The sequence below is a fragment of the Penicillium diatomitis genome, assembly GCF_028827545.1.
Source record: "Penicillium diatomitis strain IBT 30728 chromosome Unknown utg000007l_segment0_segment0, whole genome shotgun sequence".
Taxonomy (NCBI): Eukaryota; Fungi; Ascomycota; class Eurotiomycetes; order Eurotiales; family Aspergillaceae; genus Penicillium; species Penicillium diatomitis.
In genome coordinates this window covers 78,523-97,400 of record NW_026623179.1, presented here as the reverse complement: position 1 = coordinate 97,400, position 18,878 = coordinate 78,523, and the positions used below count along the sequence as shown (strand labels likewise).

Sequence of the window (18,878 nt, the reverse complement as noted above, 5' to 3'; positions counted from 1 at the left end):
CTCAAAACACGAAAAAACATGAAAAGTGATCATATAAATATATTAATAACGCCTTAATATAGCTTTTTGAGCTCAAAAAGGTGTTTAAACCCTTAGAATTAAGCTCGCTAGAAAGGCTGTTGAATTAGAGCTTTTTTATACCTAAAAGGTATAGAAACCTCTCGAATTAGACTCGCTATAGCGGCTTAGTAAAGCTATCTGCTGCCTACTCTGTGGTAGAGATTTTGACGAGTTTATATACCCCCCTAGAGACTTAGTCTCTAATATAATAGTATTTAACGTTAATATACTTCGTTTATTAGTATAAATTATAGCTTTTAGTAAGGTAAATAGCGCCTTAGTTATCCTCGTAGATTATAGTAGGAAGTTGTAAAAGGGACTCTATATTAAGTTCCTTAAGGAAAAGCTATAGCTATAATACCTCTTAGATAGCTAAAGATATAGCTATATACTCGCTTTCTGTAGAGGAAAGAGTAACGTATATTTACTTTTTATAAGCCTAAGTAATTGTACTATTCGTAAGCTTAAAAAGGAAGCCAGAGGTTAATATACTACTATCCGTATATTTACCGGCCTAATCTGTATTAACGAATCTAAAGAGGGGGTCTAGTAAGTAGGAATACGCGATAGTAAGCGTTTCAGAACCCTTAAGATATCGAAAGATACGCTTTAATATAGTTATATACTTCGCGGAGGGATTATACGTATATCTTATAAGCTTTATAACTACGAATATAATATCTAGTCGCGTATTAACTATTAGCTAAATAAGTAAGCCTACTATCTTACGGTAAGCTTTAACTTCCGCCGGAGTAGTAGTATTCTTACGCGGTTATAGGATCTTCTTATTATAAAATAGCGTAGGGACTATGTATATATCTTATAGGTTAAATTTCGCGAGAACTTTGCGAATATAGGCGAGCTAAGAGAGCTTTACCTTACTATCTATATAAATGATATTAATCGTAAGGAATCGTGTAGTAGTACCATTATTAGTGATATCGAAGGATTTTCGAATATAGTCCTTAAGCTATATAAGAGATACGTCTAAAGGCGTAATAATTAGTATATTATTAATATATATAAGAAGATAAAGCTTATGCTTTAAATATATAAAGACCGAATGATTAGCTTATAAACGACTAAACCTAATTACTATTAGAGCCCTATAGATAGTATTATACCATTCGCGAGGACTCTATTTTAGACCGTATAAAGTCTTTAAAAGAAGGCTGTATTTTCTAGGCTCTTTAAAACTATTAGGAAGTTAAATATAGATTTCTTTAAGAAGCTCTGCGTTAAGAAACGCCGTAATAAAGTTAATATAATATATCTACTAGCCGAAATACGTAGCGATTACGTAGAATATTTTAAAGCTTAAAGCTTTAGCTATACTTATATAAATATTAAGATAATCGATTTCTTCGCGTTACTTAAACCCTTTTATAACGAGATATACTTTATAGGTCCTATTGTCCTTAATATAAAAGACCTATCGAAGCGGAAGAAGCATCTTTTTAGTACCTTTAGTAGGAAGATTATATACGCGCTAGGTACCGTTTATTAGCTACTTCTATATTTCCTTATCTATAGCTTTAATCTATTTAGTCTGTTTATTCTTACTGTAATTTTGTATTATATCCTACCAGCTATCTGGTTTATATAACGTTAACTAAGCTAAAGCTTAATATAAAAGCTTTGGAAGTAGCTATAAGTCTACGGTTATACTATAAATTAAAAAAGTAGCGTATTTAATATAATTAGCTAGAGCTATATTTAAACGCTTAAGAAAACGTAAATATTCCTTAGACTCTATAGCCGCTTAGGTCTTCTTGCGGACTTATAAGGAACGCCGAAGACCTAGTATAGTTTAAGAACTACTTTCGATAGTTTTAGGATTAGCCTCGATAGTTTCAGAACTACCCTCCATAGTTTGAAGATTATTATCGATATTTCTAGGACTGCCCTCGATAGTTTCGAAACTGTCCTCTATAGCTTAAGAGCTATCGTCGATATATTTATTCTGTTTATAGGCGAATCTCCGCTTAATCTGTTCACGAAGCTTTTTAAGTTAGACTTCGCGTTTAAATAAAGAAAGTAGTATATTAGACCGCTTAGATAATAGTAGGTCTCCTATTAGAATATAAGGAGATAGAGTTACTGGCTATACTAGCTTACTAGGGTTATTAGCTAAATCTAGCTAAATTAGTTAATCGCTATTAGCCGGTAGGAAATCCGATAGTATATAACGTCGTTAATTAGCTATAGATTACGTAGGAACTAACTTTGGCTCTATATTAAGATCGTATATAGGCTTAGGTAGATCCTTTGTTGTATTCTTATTAAAGACTACGTTACGAGAGACTACGATCTTCTTTAAATAAATATTATAGAGTCGATATCTATTAGTACTATAGCCTACTAACCTTACTTCGGCTATATACGGAGAAAGCTTATCTATCCTATATTCCTTTGGAATCAGATACTAAGCTTAGTAGCTAAGTACGCGTAGATTTGAAATATCTAGCTTTTTGCTATAGAAAGCTTTATATAGAGTTATATTAATAGTAGACTACTAGAGACGGTTTATTATATAATTAATACCTAAAAGTAGTTTACCCTATAGATATTTAGAAAGCTGATTTTTAGCTAATATAGCGATTAGCGGCTTAATAAGCTAATAATTCCTAATCTCCGTAATACTATTAAGCTAAGGTATATAGGGGGGAATAGGATCCTAAATAATACTGTTTTCTTCGCAAAAAGTAGCGATTTTAATATATTCTTACGTATTATCGCTTGAAATTACCTTAACTTTGTATTTAAATTATATTAAAAAATAGGTTACTAATATACGAATTTTATTAGTAATTTCGCTTTTCGCCTTTAATAGGAAGATCTAACAGAAGCGAGTAGTATTATCGGTAACTATTATCAAATAATGATTATCTCTAACGCTAGCGATAGAGATAGGATCCTAAATATTAATATAAAGCTTCTACGCTAGTATAGTCTTAATACGCTTACTTCGTCTAAAAGGTAAGATATAGCCTTTACTAAGAATATAAGGAGGATAAGGGTACTTAATACTAGATCCCTTTTTAATATTAATTCCTTCGGTATATTTAGGTATACACTTTACCTTCTGCTTATCTGCGTAATAGGCTCTACGATAAGCTAGGTCTATTAAAATAGGTTAAATCTTACCGATTTAAGAAGCTATAGCTAAATCTATAGCGGGTACGTAGCTATTACTAAATATATAGGATAGTTAAACAGATAGAGCTCTAAGTATATTAATAAGGCTATTACTATTATAAGTACGAACCTAATATTAATTATTCTCCTACTTTACCGTAACGATAAGCTCTTCCCCTCTATATAGGGAGCTATATATCTTATTAAATCGAGTCTTAATACTAGAATCCTTCGTAAGTTACTACGAGGAAATAAGGTTTATATTAAAAGAAGGAATATACTAGACTCTAAGTAGCTTAAGCTTAGAAATATTATTTCTATTTAAAAAGTTTAGGATAATATCGCTATATCCTTTAGTCTATACTTAATAACTATTTAGAAGCTTTATATCGGTAATAAGTAGCGTGAAATTAATAAAATTTATACGATAAGGTATTATATACGCTAATACGCTAGAATCTACTATCTAAGTATACTATTTATCGTTATCTGTTAATATAGCTATAATATTAATAGCTAATAAGCTTATTTCGGCGAAGCTTATTAAAATCTTCTTAGATTTCTCTTTCGATTTTAAGTCCTTTTTTGAATCAGAAGTACTAGCTACTACTATATTAACTCCGTCTTAAGAGACGCCCTTAGATTTAGGGTTAAAGAAGTACTACTTACTAGTATAAGCTATTAAACGCTTATAGTAGATATAGTAATTCGGTGGCTAATTATTATTATCTTTATTATTTTGACTTTAACCACGACCTTATCCGGAGCCTCTCCCGCGGCCTTTATTACCTCGGCCTCTATCTCTACCTCTACCTCGATTATTATTTTACGTAGATTTTGTATCTTTTAAGGTAGAAACGGCTACGATTACTATATTTACAGACTTTTTATTCGACTTATATTTAATAAATTTGCCGAAAATATAGTTAAGTATACTATCCGGATTAGCTAGAGGTTTATATATATTTAAGAAACCCTTTATACTTTAGTAGCTATTAATTATAAGCTTAAAATAGGCTAGAGCCTATTTAGATAGTAAGAGGGTATTTAGAACGGCTAAATTCGTAAGGTCTAAAGTAGCTTACTATTTAGTAACGAAATTATATAGATTACTACTAGTATAAGTAAGCTTAATTAAAGATAATAGCCTATAGCTTAAAGTAGTATAGTTACTAGTACTGTATATATTACTAATACGAAGGAAGATTTTATATAAATCTTTATAATCGCGTATAAAGCTACGAGCTAAATCGCTAAGTATATAATAGATAAGGTATTTCGTAAGCGTATATTTTCGGCGAAACTAGTGAAATCGGTTATTTAGTTAAGTTATATTCTTATTAATCTACTTATTAAATTCCTCTTCGGTAGGTTCTTATCTAAGTTAAGCGAAAAGGACGTTTTAGATAGCTTCCTCTATAGGAGTATCACGAGGCTCTTGAATAGGGTATATTAGGTTACCTATAATAATAGACTATAGATCTTCGTCTAGGCTATCTATAACAAATTAAAGCCCCTATTTCTATTTCTCGAAGTTAGCTCTTCCCTTAAGTATAGGGACTGATTCGGCGAAGGTTTTAGCCGCCTTATAAGCCTCGAGATCAGAAACTATATTAAAGATACGTGAATATGTTGATCCTACTACGACGAAGTGCCGCTACGTAGGTAATACCTACTACAACGATATACCGCTGCGTAGGTAAAGAGCGTAAGAGCTCTGAAAAATAGCGTAGAAGCCGGAAGGATTTTATATGTTTTTGGATAGCGTTAAAGCCGAAGGAGGGACTTTGGCGACGATTCGATACGATGGCTTCGGTAGCCGTATTCGATGCGTAGGGATCGTTAAGTCGTAAAGAGGTGCGAAGTCTGCACTCTGTAGAAGGCGCAAAACGCGCCGAAAAACGATAGAAAAAGAAGGAGGTTATTTTGCAAGTTGTGCCTAGGCAGTAAGGAAATGTGAATAACCTCACTTTTTGTGCGCTAAGCAGGGCTCATAACCTATTGGAGGCTACTGTGAGAACGTAGCAGACCCAAAAGAGGGGAGAAAGGAATGGTGAGATTGCATCTGGTGAGAGGTGCCTATCTAAGCTACGAAGGTGGTGTGCGTGGGCGCGCACCACGCTGGTGACACGCCTGACCACCAAGCTATCTCAACAATCACAAAGCAAGTTCCTTCGGTAACGCGTCGATCCATGTAGACGCGTAAATTGAGTGAGATGTTCGCGTCGGGAATGACGTTGAAAATTGTCAGGATATGCCAAACATCCGCATTGACTCAGTGATTCAATCTGCCTTTGCTGGTGACAGCGCGCCGTGGATCTTTAGAATAACCATGCAGGCAACAGAATAACATCTTTTGCAACAGGCCAAATGTATTTGCACGTACTCACGTGCATCGAGCCGCCCAGCGAGATTGCACGCCACCCTCTCTCTAACTCTACAGAAGCCCTGCAACTTGTTCCACCTGTCAATCTGCAAGACCTTGCAAAACATCCACCGACGGTGCAAAAAACACCGTGCCAGTGACTGGCTTCGAGTAATCCAAAACCCGATCGTGTAAACCCGGAGGGTGGCCTACAAACATGCGTTCCAGCATCTTCTCTATCACCCACAGCGGACGAGTGTACCCAATAAAGTAAGTTCCGAACTCACCAGCGCCAGGAGAGCCGAAAGGCATGTTATCGCGAAGGATATCCTCTTCCTCGCCATTCGCGTCCCCGACGGTATTGAGGGTCTTGTGCGAACACTGCTGGCCGTCCTCGGTGTCCCCAAGCTCGATATTATCGAACTTGGTACGGCCAATGATTTGTTCTTGTTTTTCGGCGGAAAGCGCTTGCCAGGCAGTCAGATCGTGTAGATATTTTTGCACCAGAACGTAGCTTCCGCCGGCTGCATTGGGGTCGTCGTCTGCGGTGATCAAGGTGGAAGCCTGGGCATTGACGCCCTCGGGATTTGCATTGCCGTCGATAAAACCTAGGAGATCTCGGGAAACGAAGTAGCGAAATCCCACGGTCTCGTCGACCAGCTTCACCGCACTGCCCAAGCTTTTCATGAGCTGGCGTTCAAATTCGAAGCATAGATCATGGCGATCACTACGGATGTGGAAGAGAAGGTCGCCAGGACTGGAAAACAGCAGTATGCTGAGCGCCTTTGATCTAACTGAAAGTGTGCAGTTCTTTCGGCGACGGAAGGCCGGTGATCGAGTCCCAAACGGAGCTGCTGATGCCGACCGTACAGGCAAAATCAGCCGAAGTGTCACGGAAGGAGACGCTCTTGGATAGACTCGAGATGTTGGCCAATGTTGAACGGACGATGGAGGGGGATGCGGGATCTGTTAAGGATAGTACTAGAAAGATGGCTGAACGGGTGAGAGGGGCACCGACTGGCTGAGCGTTCATATCAGCTAATGGATGTGTGTAGATAGTAATGGATGTTGGAGAAGGGGAAACAGTAAATTCAGCATAATGAAGAAGAAAGCTGAGAGAGGTTCAGTCACACAGCTCGCAGTGAGCGAGCCCGGTGCGTAGCGAAAGAAAGAGCTGCCCTCTGATAATTCCTCAGACCTACGAGGAGTGCGGCGTGCGATGGGACATGATTGGAATGCCCCCATACATCTTCCAGTTTACCGACCTGGTATCTGCTCACACCTCAGGATCATCGAGCTGTGGACGATCTGTGTTTGAAATTAGTGGTCCGCCACGCGCAGTTCAAGCTTTCACGCCTGTGTTCTCAACTTCTCATTGGCCAAGCCGATGTACCCTCTATGTCGACGACGTCACGACTAGACCTCAGTCTCTTCCTTAGATCAGAAGCGTTATATAAACAGCAACATCATAGTCGACTCTACGTGTAGGACTCACCTGAGACAGACGCTCTTCATTGAAGATCCGAATTCAGCATAAAACACGCTATTGGATGCTACTGGGAGAACGTAGCAGACCTAAAAGAGGGGAGAAAGGAAGGGTGAGATTGCATCTGGTGAGAGGTGCCTATCTAAGCTACGAAGGTGGTGTACGTGGGCGCGCACCACGCTGGTGACACGCCTGACCACTAAGCTATCTCAACACCCCCCTAGACCTCGATCCACCAATCTCACTCAAAACATAAAAACATGAAAAGTGATTATATAAATATATTAATAACGCCTTAATATAGCTTTTTAAGCTTAAAAAGGTATTTAAATCCTTAGAATTAAGCTCGCTATAAAGGCTATTAAAAAGCCGTTAAATAGCTATTAAATCAGAGCTTTTTTATACCTAAAAGGTATAGAAACCTCTCGAATTAGACTCGCTATAGCGGCTTAGTAAAGCTATCTGCGGCTTACTCTATAGTAGAGATTTTAACGAATTTATATACCCTCCTAGAGACTTAGTCTCTAATATAATAGTATTTAACGTTAATATACTTCGTTCGTTAGTATAAATCATAGCTTTTAGTAAGGTAAATAGCGCCTTAGTTATCCTCGTAGATTATAGTAGGAAGTTATAAAAGAGACTCTATATTAAGTTCCTTAAGGAAAAGCTATAGCTATAATACCTCTTATATAGCTAAAGATATAGCTATATACTTACTTTCTGTAGAGGAAAAAGTAATATATATTTACTTTTTATAAGCCTAAGTAATTATACTATTTATAAGCTTAAAAAGGAAGCCGGAGGTTAAAATACTACTATCTATATATTTACCGGCCTAATCTATATTAACGAATCTAAAAAGGGGATCTAGTAAGTAGGAATACGTAATAGTAAGCGTTTCAGAACCCTTAAGATACCGAAAGATACGCTTTAATATAGTTATATACTTCGCGGAGGGGTTATATATATATCTTATAAGCTTTATAACTACGAATATAATATCTAGTTATATATTAAATATTAGCTAAATAAGTAAGTCTACTATTTTATGATAAGCTTTAACTTCCGCTAGAGTCGTAGTATCCTTACGCGGTTATAGGATCTTCTTATCGTAAAATAGCGTAGGGACTATATATATATCTTATAGATTAAATTTCGCGAGGACTTTACGAATATAGGCGAGCTAAGAAAGTATAACTTTAGTATCTATAGATTAAATAATATTAATCGTAAGGAATTATATAATAGTACTATTATTAGTAATATCGAAGGATTTACGAATATAGTCCTTAAGCTATATAAGAGATACGTCTAAAGACGTAATAATTAGTATATTATTAATATATATAAGAAGGTAAAGATTACGCTTTATATATATAAAGACCGAATAATTAGCTTATGAATAACTAAACCTAAGAGCTATAAGAGCCCTATAAATAGTATTATACTATTCGCGAGGGCTCTATTTTAGGCTATATAAGGTTTTTAAAAGAAGGCTGTATTTACTAGGCTCCTTAAAACTATTAGATAGTTAAATATAAATTTCTTTAAGAAGTTCTATATTAAGAAATAATATAACGAAGTTAATATAATATATCTACTAGCCGAAATATATAGCGATTATATAGAATATTTTAAAGCTTAAAGCTTTAGCTATACTTATATAAATATTAAGATAATTAATTCCTTTATATTACTTAAACCCTTTTATAATAAGATATACTTTATAGATTCTATTATCCTTAATATAAAAGACTTATTAAAGCGGAAGAAGCGTCTTTTTAGTATCCTTAGTAGGAAGATTATATATATACTAAGTACTATTTTTTAGCTACTTCTATATTTCCTTATCCATAGCTTTAATCTATTTAGTCTATTTATTCTTACTATAATTTTATATTATATCCTACTAGCTATCTAGTTTATATAGCGTTAACTAAGCTAAAGCTTAATATAAAAGCTTTAGAAGTAGCTATAAGTCTATAGCTATAGTATAAATTAAAAAAGTAGTATATTTAATATAATTAGCTAAAGCTATATATAAACGCTTAAGAGAACGTAAATATTCCTCTAACTTTATAGCTACTAAAGTCTTCTTATAGACTTCCTAAAAACCCCTAAAGGAATACCGAAGACCTATATTAGGTATAGTTTAAGAACTACCCTCGATAGTTTCAGAACTACCTTCTATAGTTTAAGGATTATTATCGATATTTCTAGGACTACCCTCGATAGTTTCGGAACTATCCTCTATAGTTTAAGGGCTATCGTCGATATATTTATTCTATTTATAGGCGAATCTCCGCTTAATCTATTTATAAAGCTTTTTAAGTTAGGCTTCTTATTTAAATAAAGAAAGTAGTATATTAGACTATTTAGATAATAGTAGATCTCCTATTAGAATATAAGAAGATAGGGTTACTAGCTATACTAGCTTATTAGGACTATTAGCTAAATCTAGCTAAATTAGTTAATTACTATTAGCTAGTAGGAAATCCGATAGTATATAATAGTATTAATTAGCTATAGATTACGTAGGAACTAACTTTAGCTCTATATCGAGATTATATATAGGCTTAGGTAGATCCTTTATTATATTCTTATTAAAGACTATATTATAAGAGACTACGATCTTCTTTAAATAAATATTATAGAGACGATACCTATTAGTACTATAGCCTACTAGCCTTACTTTAGCTATATATAGAGAAAGCTTATCTATCCTATATTCCTTTAGAATTAGATACTAAGCTTAGTAGCTAAGTATATATAGATTTAAAATATCTAGCTTTTTATCGTAGAAAGCTTTATATAGAGTTATATTAATAGTAGACTACTAGAGACGGTTTATAGTAAAATTAATACCTAAAAGTAGCTTATCCTATAGATATTCAGGAAACTAATTTTTAACTAATATAGCGACTAGCGACTTAATAAGCTAATAATTCCTAATCTCTATAATACTATTAAGCTAAGATATATAGGAGGGCATAGGATCCTAAATAATACCGTTTTCTTCGTAAAAAGTAGCGATTTTAATATATTCTTATATATTATTACCTAAAATTACCTTAACTTTATAGTTAAATTATATTAAAAAGTAGGTTACTAATATACGAATCTTATTAGTAAATTTTAAAGAGCCTAGAAAATATAGTCTTCTTTTAAAGACTTTATATAGTCTAAAATAGAGTCCTCGAGAATAGTATAATACTATCTATAGGGCTCTAATAGTAATTAGATTTATTCGCTTATAAGCGGACTATTCGGTATTTATATATATAAAATATAATCTCTATCTTCTTATATATATTAATAATATACTAATTATTATACCTTTAGATATATCTCTTATATAGCTTAAGGACTATATTCGAAAATCCTTCGATATTACTAATAATAGTACTACTACACGATTTCTTATAATTAATATTATTTATATCGATAGTAAGGTAAACCTCTCTTAGCTCGCCTATATTCGAAAGGTCCTCGCGAAATTTAATCTCTAAGATATATATATAGTCCCTACGCTATTTTATAATAAGGAGATCTTATAACTACGTAAGGATACTATAAAGGGCTATAGTAGAATTGACTTAATTATACTAGGCTAATATACTATTTATAATAATCTTAAGGAGGGAAAGAAACGGTCCCTCTTCGGTAGTAAATAATATAGGGGCCTTTCTACTAAAGACGGTATCTATCCTTCTGATCTAGTATTCTTCTGTAGAAGAATACTAAGATAGTCTTTCGCCGTTAACTACTAATATAATCCGGAAGGCTATAACTAATAGTTTACTACCGGGCTCTAGCCTATTATAGTACCCTCCTCCTTATCCTAAGAGCGGTTATAGTGATATCGACGTTCCTATCGACTAGAAGCTAATTTGTAGGTAAGATAGGCCCGAAACGCTCTTTATACTTATTAAGTATCTTATAGTTCTTAACGGAATCTAGGGATTCCTATATAGTTTCTACGTAGTCTATCTACTTTACTAATACCTCTATTCTAGTCTCTCTCTCTATCCTATATATCCTATAGTCTAATATCTCTTTAACCTAGTACTCTAATTTACTATCGATTACTAAAGAAGAAGATTATAAATCGTTAACGATTTATAATAGTAGTAGGTCCGATATAGTAGGGTATATAAGATCTATATAGAATACTAGATATATACTAGTTAGTATATTAAGCTAAATAGTATATAGTAACGGTACTTCTTATATAGTATATCTCCTATATAACTAGTTAAGCTTTTTTAAGTACTATTAAGATCGAATATTCTTAAGGTTTAACTATACTTTATCTCCTATCTAATAGACCGATACTATCTAGCGGGACTAATTAGCGTTCTCTTCTTACTTATCCTATATAGTTATAATAGTAGCCTATACCTAGTTAGTTATATCCCGGAGGTATTTTATAAATACTTCGTCTACTTATTAAGGGCTAGTTCTATTAAGTATAGGTAGATTACCTTTCTTAATACTAATAGAATTAATATAGTAGCTATATATAAAGAAAAATAGTAATATTCCTATAGATATAGTATCTCGGTTATTAATCGCTATTACTATAACTAGTAATAGTTCTAACTAATTATCTTATATATAAGATATAAATACTCTTAAGATCCTTTTAACTTCTTAGTTTATACGCTTAGTAGATCTATCTATCTATAGGTAGAAAGTAGTAGAGAGTTAGTATCGAATTAATAGCTTCTTATATATAACTTCCTAAAATCTACTAATAAATTATAGCCTATAGTTACTAGTAATTACTAGTAGTAGGCTATAGTATATATAGAAATATATTAAGAAGGCTTTAGCTATCTATTTAGCTATCGTTTTAATTATTCCGACTAAAATAACCTCTTTTGTTAACCTATTAGTAATTACTAGGAGATTCGTCGCTTAATTCTCTTTCGATAGAGATAAGTCGGTAATAAAGTCTATAGAGATTTCGGCCTAGATTCGCTAGGGAATTAGTAGCGGTTTTAATAGGCTATATTTCGTATTACGCTATATTATACTTCTACTATAGATTATATAGTTTTATAAGAACTTTCTTATATCTTTCGTAGCTCTAGGCTAGAAGAACTACTAAGATAGTATTAAATATATAGTATCTTATCCTAGGTAGCCTATAATATAAGAGTTATAAATCTTCTAAATAATCCCGGTACGTAGTAGTTCGCTATCGGGGATCTAGATCTATTAGCGGAATTAAAGTAGTCCTCGATCGCTTAGCTAGTACTCTAAAAGACTAATCTTTACGCCTATTTCGGTCGCGACTTACCTTTTATCTATCTTTAGCGCTTCCGAGTATACTTAGTATATTAAGTCTATCGATCTTATATATTCCTATTCCTATTAGAGCTCTTCTTCTTCGAATAGAGATACCGAGATCGTAAAATCTAGTTCCGTTTTCTTATCTATAGCTATCCTCGGTTATCCTATATAAATCGCTATCTTTTCGAATATCTTATATAGGCGATTTATTAGTCTTTTATCTATATAATCCTTTAGTATATCCTATATATACCGCGAGAGTATATCTAGATAACTATCTTATCTATCCGGTTAGTACTATAGATTAAAGTCGAATTCTAATAGTAAAAGTACCTATTATATCTACCGTTCGGAGAGCTAACGAATCTTATTAAAGTAATATAGGTTCTTATAGTCTATTACGATAGTAAAATAGAGGACTATCTTTAGCTCTAGACGCTATTTATATAATATATATATAATCGCTAGTAATTCCTTATCGTAGATCTTATAGTTTAACTCTACTAGCGATAGTTTTTAGGAGATATAGATATATAATATTAATCGAGTATTATCTTACTACTAAGATAGTACTACTCCGGTAGTATATCCTAATAAGTCTATTTCTATAATAGTCTTATAGTCCTCTTCGAAGTAGATAAGTATAGGAGCTATAATAAATAGTTCTTTTAATTCCGCGAAGGCTTCCTAGTAATCCTAGGTCTATTAAAATTCTACTCCCTTTCTTATTAGATTTAAGAGAGATACCGAGATAGTAGCGAAATACGGTATAAATAATCGGTAAAAGTTAGCGAATCCTAGGAAACTTTATATATCTCTTATATTCTTCGGTATCTCCTATACTTAAATAGCTTTAACCTTTTTTAGATCTATATATAGGCCTTCTCCTATATAAATAATAAACCTAAGATACTTTACCGAAGTCTATTCGAACTCTAACTTCTTAATATTATATTAGAGACCGGCCCTCTATAGCTTTACTAGTACTTTATTTACTTTTCGCTAATAGTCTACTAGTAATCCTAATAAATAGATAATAATATTATCGATATATATAGATATAAAATTATCTAGGTATTTATATAGGATCTAGTTAATATATTACTAGAATATTACTAGCGTACTAGTAAGGCTAAATAGTATTATATTCTACTTAAAGAGACTATATTATATACAAAACGCTATCTTCTACTCCTTACCTAGGATAATTCGGATTTTATAAAATACTATAATAATATCGAGCTTAGTAAACTATCTTACTTTCGCTATATTCTATAGAATCTTATAAATTAGAGGAAGGGGATAATAGTCCTTAATACTTATCTCGTTTAATCTCTTATAGTTAATATAGAAATAGACTCTACCCCTAGGTTTTTGTATAAGTAATACCGGGATAGCTACTAGTAACTAACTAACGCGTATAAAATTTTTATCTAGTAGATTAGTTAGGATTTTTCGTAGAAATAATAGTTCTTCTTAATTTATTCTATATAATAGTCCGTATAGTAGTTATTCTTCGTTACTATTTCGGTTATATTTTAATAGGATCTTATAGTTAATCCCTAGACGATAAGGAGGGAGTTTATTCGTAAGTTATTAACTAAATACTTTAAGCTATTTCTAATAATACCTTAGTAGCTTTTTCTTTAGGTTAATATATATCTTCGGTCGTAGCGCTTTATCGATATTATCTAATATTACCTTTCTAATCTATAGCTATTCTAGCTCCGAAATACTATCGAATAGCTATCGAATCAACCTTACTAATACCTTATTCGCCTATAGGATCTTTATTCTAGGTAGTCCGATTAAGGGATCCCGCTATTACGGATCTTAAGAAGATATAGGGGCCGTAACTATTTAAGGATAGTCGAGAACTAATTATTCTACGGACGCTAGGTATTAGCGTTATTATATATATCTTAGTATACTTAGGCTTACCCCGGAGGGCCCCGAGGGAAAGTACTTAGATAAGGAAGTTAGATTCGGCCTATACCTAACCGTTACGACCTATATAGACTTACCTAATATAATAGTTAGCGCGACGTAGGAAACGGCTACTATATATATAACTAGACTAGTAGAAGGATAGATAGATATATAGATAGAATATACTAAAGATTATCTACTACTATACTATCTACTATTAGATTATATCTACTATCGGGAAGGACTAGATATATAAGGATATTTATTTAGTACTATATATTTAGTTCTTCGCGATTAATTATATATTATTATTTAGTTACTACTAGAGTACTTTATATACTTTATAGTTTAATCTTAAGATAACCTAACCTATAAGTAGGGGATTTACTTAGTAGTAATACTAGGTAATTAACTTACTCGGTATATACTTCTAGTATATTCTGTAAGATACTTAATAGGATCTAGCCTATAGTAAGATATTACGATATAATAGTATAATTAAGAGGTACTCTTAGAATCTAAAGTTAGGATTAGGTAAGTATAACCTACGAAGTATCCTAGCTTTATAGTAACTAGTCGGTACTATATAATATATTAATCGCCCTATCTTTAAACCGTAAAGTAAAGTTATTATAGTAGGTAATAATAGTATACTAAAGGGAAAGACTCCTATTCGAACGATAATAACTAAACCTAACTCGGATAACGAGCGGGATATAGAAATATAGAATCTTAAGACTATTATTAGCTAACTTCGAGAATACCTCGATTAGTTAGGCGCGAACTATAACGTTTACTCGATAAGTATAAAGGACTACTTAGAGTAACTCTATACTTAAGTTATTACTTTAGTACTAGTAACTACTATTAGAGTACCTAAGCTCCCGAAGGCTAAGACCTTCGATAGTAACTAATAAAAGTTATAAGGGTTCTTAATATAGATAGATATTTATATAGATATTAATAAAGGATATCTTATTAACGAAGGTAGTAAGGTTATCTTTATATTAGTCTATCTATAAGGATAGATATAGGACTAGCTTAAACTATATATTCGCGAGTACTATAAAAAGGATAGTACTAAATAGAATATAACTATATAGTTAATCTCTAGTAGCTATACTATATTTTAATAGTATCTTAAATAAACCTTCGGTAATATTAATATAAAGAAGATAGCTAAATATAAACTAAAACAAATTCGATAAACTAGGTTAGTATCTACCTATATAGCTAAGTTTATATAACTTATAGCGATACTATAGTAGGAAGATTACGCTTTAATTCTATACTATAACTACGGACTTAAGCTATATATTAAGAATAAACTAGTATAGATTAACCGACTAGATACTATAGAAAAACTTATCGACGTAGTAGTATAAATCGATAATTACCTATATAATCGAAAAATAGAAAAAAGAGAAATCGAAGAATAGTACTAAGGTACTAGCCGACTATTATATTATCGCTATAATAAACGACTAAATAGACCTATAAGGGATAGCGATTCCTATAGACCTAAGCTAATAGAGCTTAATATAGCGAGGCTTCTAGCTAATAAAGAAAAATAGCGTAGAGATAATAACTTATACTTTAAATATAGAAAAGTAGGATATAAGATACGTAAGTATAAAGAAAAGCGTAATAATATAAAGTTATAGACGCGTAAGTATTACGAAAGATATAATAATATAAGGCTATAATAGATAAGAATAATCTAAGACGAATAGGTTCGGCTATAATAACTATAAGTAACTAGTAATAGTAAGAAAGTATAAATTACTATATATTATACCGGATAGAAACTAATAGATAAAGAAGCCTAAGATATATATAATAAGCGGATAAAAGTAGTACAGCGAGTTACAGAGGGGGATATCTTCGAGACTTATACTAACGATATTAAATACCGTAATCTAATTAGCGTAGAGTACGTAATAGAAGATTTTCCCGAAATCGACTAGGAAAATATCGAGAGTTAAGGATAGATCTAGTATAGTCCCTAGAATACTACCGACGACTTCTAGGAACTATCTAATAAGACCTAGGAGTAGGGTAACGAGGTCCTAGAAGGGCTAAGTATAGCGCTAGGAACCCTAGAGATCTTAGAAACTCTATCTACCGTCGTAGGGATAGATATAACTAAATAGTCTTAAGAGATAGAATCCTAAGAAATTATAGAGTAATATCTATATAATAGCCCGAGGTATATATACTAAGGATATATATAATACCTATAGTATGATCTAAGAGCTATATCGGTCTATTACGACGATAGATACTAGATATATATATTAGGGAAGATCGAAAGGAGCCTCGAATCTAGATCTCTATAATAGGAAAAGAAATCTAACTAGAAACTAGAATATATAGGAGTCTAGTTTAGAAAAAGAAAACTACGCGACGAATAGCGATAACTCGTAGTAACTATATAGGGGTAATATATAAGAATTATAGCTAATATTATATTTAGAGCGACTATAGTAATAATCGACTCTAGAGTAGCTAGTAATTTTATAAGCCTAGAGTATAAGAGCCGCTATTAAATTTAGGGATAAGAGAAATCCTAGGTTATACTAATTATTAGACTTAACGGAGAGAGTCTCGGACTAGGGATTATCTATAAGAGTAGACTACTACTAATAGTTATCGGAGATTACTTTAAAATTATTAACTTCGATATAATCCTACTTAGATAATATAATATAGTATTAGGTATTCCTTAGCTAAGGAAATATAATCCCGATATTAACTAGTAAATAAATAATATACTCTTTAGATATAACTATAGGGTTACTAGCGAAAAATAGACTAGAAGAGATTAGAATATACTAATAATACTTAGCTAAGAGATAGTAGATACTTATAGAAACCCTTATAAAGGAGAACTTAAGAGAAGTTTCCGGCTAGGAGATAGATCTAATAGAAATATAATTAATATATAAGATATCGCGATAGTTAAGTAGGAAAGTAATATAACCGATAAGGAACTAGAGAAGTATATCCTTATTTATAATATAGTAATAGCGCTATATACTATAGAAGAACTAAACAAAAAATATAAGATCCCGATAGAATATATAGAATTCTAGGATATATTTACGCTACTAAGGGATAGTAAGCTACCGGAGTATAGTCTATTCGACTATAAGATTAAGATTAGAGAAGGCGAGGAACTAAAGTTTATACTAATCTATCTACTATCGTAGAAAGAATTATTAATACTCGAAGAATATATTAAGGATAATCTTAAAAAGCGATATATCTAATACTCGAAATCCTCGGTAGAATATCCGATCCTATTTATACCTAAGAAGGAAGAGGAACCTAGGATATATATTAATTATAGATAGCTTAACGATATTACTATTAAAGACCGGTATCTATTACTACTAATTAATAAGATCTAAGATATTATCTACGGAGCGAAGTACTTTAGTAAATATAATATTACTAACGTATATAATTAACTTAGGATTAAGAAGGGAGACGAATAGAAAACGGCTTTTAGGACTAAGTACGGATATTATAAATATAAGATTATATCGTTCGGTCTTACTAATATACTAGTATTATTTTAACGATTTATCTTCTATATACTATAGGAATATCTCGATAAGTTTGTTATTATATATCTTAACGATATCTTAGTATTCTCGAAGACTAAAGAAGAGTATATCGAGTATAATAAGAAGGTACTATAGCGACTTTAGGAAGTAAAGATTATACTTAAACTTAAGAAGTATAAATTTTATATTTAATAAACGAGCTTTCTCGGATATATAATTAGCCCCGACGGACTAGGGATAGAGTAAGATAAAGTTAAAAGTATACTCGAATAGAGTTTTCTTAGACTAGCGAACTACTATCGGAAGCTAATACTATAATACTTAAAATACGCTATAGGACTCTACTAATTTACTAAAAAGGAAGTACTATTTTAATAGGATAAAGAAGCGGAGAAGTTATTTAATATATTAAAAGGGATATATAATAAGAAGATAGGAGAAGCTATTCTAGCTATTTTTAACTATAATATACTAATTATTATAGAAACTAATATATCGGATTTTACGCTTAGAGTATAGCTTATATAGCTAGGATAAGATAGTAAGCTTAGATCTATTACTTTCTAGTCGCGTAAGATAATACTATTAGAGATTAATTACGATATTTACGATAAGAAACTACTAGCTATAGTATTAGTATTCTAGATATAGGGAGTATATTTAGAAGGAGCTAAGTATATAGTAATTATTCGGATAGATTACTATAACCTTACGTACTTTACTAATAATATGCATGACACGGTGAGCGAGCGGCCTAAAACGGCGTCAAAAGCGGCCGTTTCTGGCCTCTCACTCACCGTGGGCGTTCTTGGCGTCACGTGCGCCAAAGCCCACGGCCGACCCCGTTTACTGCCACCCGTGCTCCGCGTTGGCGTGCCTGGTGCCTGGCCCCATTGATCGACCGATGGATGTCCCTTCGTGCCACAGTCGCCGCCGCAGCGACCCATCCTCGCTCACCCTCCGCCAGCCTTTTGGCACAGGGGAGCCATTTTTGACTCTTCTGTTGAACGGTTCTGCTTCCCCAAAT

The 18,878-nt window shown here is 32.6% G+C and overlaps 2 protein-coding genes across 2 annotated transcripts; one reads left to right on the top strand and one right to left on the bottom strand.

The window, feature by feature from the left end:
* Window positions 1–5,665: 5,665 nt before the first annotated feature.
* N7539_006032 (Dyp-type peroxidase) lies at window positions 5,666–6,596 on the bottom strand (the record flags this gene model as incomplete). Its single annotated transcript, XM_056935634.1, has 2 exons — window positions 5,666–6,357; window positions 6,458–6,596. 2 exons carry the CDS (start codon window positions 6,594–6,596, stop codon window positions 5,666–5,668), a joined length of 831 nt encoding a protein of 276 aa, XP_056789102.1.
* A 66-nt stretch (window positions 6,597–6,662) lies between these two features.
* On the top strand, window positions 6,663–18,748 carry N7539_006031 (uncharacterized protein; the record flags this gene model as incomplete). Its single annotated transcript, XM_056935633.1, has 2 exons — window positions 6,663–6,717; window positions 18,549–18,748. 2 exons carry the CDS (start codon window positions 6,663–6,665, stop codon window positions 18,746–18,748), a joined length of 255 nt encoding a protein of 84 aa, XP_056789101.1.
* Between the last annotated feature and the right edge of the window lie 130 nt (window positions 18,749–18,878).